General features: G+C 40.0%; 1 protein-coding gene across 1 annotated transcript in view; it reads right to left on the bottom strand.

Moving 5' to 3' along the window:
* The window catches only part of LOC137970797 (glutathione hydrolase-like YwrD proenzyme), a 22472-nt gene that overhangs the window by 19457 nt on the left and 515 nt on the right, over positions 1-2500 (bottom strand). The window contains exon 2 of the mRNA XM_068817366.1: positions 1058-1223. Within this exon, the coding sequence (XP_068673467.1) occupies positions 1058-1223 (166 nt within the window). The remainder of the gene's footprint in view (positions 1-1057; positions 1224-2500) is intronic.

The raw sequence follows: 2500 nt of genomic DNA, 5'->3' as shown, positions 1-2500 counted from the left end.
CAAGCTAGTTCTGAGGAGGTCCCTTGGCAATATGCATGGCTAAATCTAGTTTTCACCATTCACAACGAACGATGGACGATGGATTTAAATTTAAATTTTCAATTAACCTTCTTGCTGAATCTTCGCCTTCCGGGCGCAAAATTTTCGGTAACCGGCAAGAAGCATACAGTGTTTAAGTGCGCCCACGATCCCATGAAGCCGCTGAAACAATAATGGACCGTGCCTAGTAAACGCGGTGATCGAAGTATTGAAGTATCGAAGAACATTTGTGCTATTAATTAACAATGAGAGAAACCGATTTTCTTGTAATGGGGAAAGAAAGGTGAGTCATGTTCTAGCTACCAGTTCCGTACGATTTCATCATATAAAGATTCAAATACAACAGTTGTCTGCTGTTTATCCTAGGTTATCAGACAAAATGTGATTCGCCAGCTGGCGACCAGTGCTGAAAATCTAGTCGCCAGCCCTCAATTTTTGGTCACATTGGCGACCAGTGAGTCGCAATTTCAAGCCCTGATAAATGTAATTCCGAGTAAACACATTGTGTCTATAATTAACACAGGCAACAAATGCAGAGAAACATTTACTTTATTAATATTTCGATATAATTCTATATAATCTTCAGACTGAGGTGACAAACAACTAGCAGAAATTTCAATACTATCTATAGATGGTACATTAGCATTATTAAGCACGTGAAAATGCAAAACAAAGACAATACTATCGAAGGAATGGGCAAAGTTCTTAACTGGCTTTTAAGCAAATGTTCAAAGATGGTGCTGATTACACTTAATGTGGTAAGCTTCTTTGCATACATGTAGTAATACACTTTTCTCTCTCTCATTTGTTGCCTGTATTTTATATAGAAACAATGCATTCACTCAGAATTACATTCCCTAAGGAAGGTTCCATATAACAATTATTGCACGCCACCAGTACTACATGTAAAAATGCAATTATTGGGTTATTCTTACACCATAAGGAAAATGATGAAAATAAAAATAATATAATTATTGTTGTTGGCAAGACCTGATACCAGTAATAATTTGTGTTTTACCTTTCCACTACCAAATTGTTGCACTGTGTCGCACCATGCTGCAGCAGCTCCTGGGACTGTAACTGTATGTGCAGAATTGTATGGTAGCTTTCCATGGATGCTTCCAGCATCCACAACACCTTTCTCTCTCAAAATATCCAATGTCAAGTTCGCAGGAGCTCGTCCACTAAAGAGAAAGATTTCATAATTATCAGAGAGGGTCATAAAGGGAGGTACCAAATCCTAGTTCAATTCAACCCCATGACCGTGCAATCAGCAAAGCACTGCCGTAAGCAACCAGCGAGACACAACTCTGCTCATCCAAGCCATTAAGCCATCTACTATATCCTGTATGAAGTGATAGAAAGATAATGAAAAAAGGAAAGTCATTTACAGCATGAGCTGTGGATTGTGACAATTTAGAACAATTTCAGAATGCCCAGCCCCTATTGTTGTCTTGTAGTTGCATCCTTTCAAGAACAAGGCACAATATAACAATACACCCCATTTGTACACAAGTAAGTGGCCGGGTATGGAATCTAGCCAAGGACTCCTAACGTGAAAGACCACAGTTTGGAGAAACCATAAAGCCCCGGGGGGGGGGGGGGAACTCCCATATGAAACAGACGGGGATGCTCGTCGTCTCGCTTAGGGGTGTAAATTTTGGATTTTGGTCTCGCTTAGGGTGTTCCGGGCAAAGCGCCAATATTTTATGCCACCAAGGTCTCGTTTAGGGTTCCGCGAAGTAACACAGAATTACGCGAAGAGAAACAGAAGTCAAATTTCCTTTTAAATTTTCTTTTTAGATAAAAGCATTAGATGATTATGCCTTTTTATCATTAAAACTCATTGCGTGTCGTATTTTTGTGTTTTTAAACGGTCTCTTTTAGGGGTCAAAATTTGCTCAAGTCACGCCTAGATTGGTCTCCTTTAGGGGTTAAATTCAAAATTCCCCCCCCCCCCCCCCGGGCATAAAGCAGTTCTCAGAATGTGGTTGACCTGTAATCTTGGACCAAACTCATTGGGAAAACGTGACACTTAAATTTGTCTGTGTGATAAAGATTGATTTCTTCCTACTTTCCCCCTCCCCCCATTCAAATGTTGCTTAAAAAGAGACCAAAGGCTTGCACAGTATTCTGCATCACATTACGTATCAACAATGGTATGGAACGGGGAAGGGGGAAGGGGGTGATAACCATTACACATATACTTTGTGAGTGCATTTCAAATGATGCTTAAGCTAGAATTTTTCCCAAGAGTTTTGACCAAGAATACAGCCAGGAGTCAGGATATTTGCTGGGTTCTGGATTAAAAGTAAACAGTGTTTCCAAAGAATGCCTGAATAAAGTCCGACCCCCAGTTGTTCAAAAGGAGGATAACGTTATCCATACGATAAATCACTATCCATTGGATAGCGCAATTGGTTTTGCTATGACTTATCCACTGGTTAGTGATTTATCTGGT

This window comes from Montipora foliosa, chromosome 9 (assembly GCF_036669935.1).
Source record: "Montipora foliosa isolate CH-2021 chromosome 9, ASM3666993v2, whole genome shotgun sequence".
Lineage (NCBI taxonomy): Eukaryota > Metazoa > Cnidaria > Anthozoa > Scleractinia > Acroporidae > Montipora > Montipora foliosa.
Note: the sequence above shows the minus strand (reverse complement) of the source record. Positions and strands in the feature narration are given on the sequence as shown.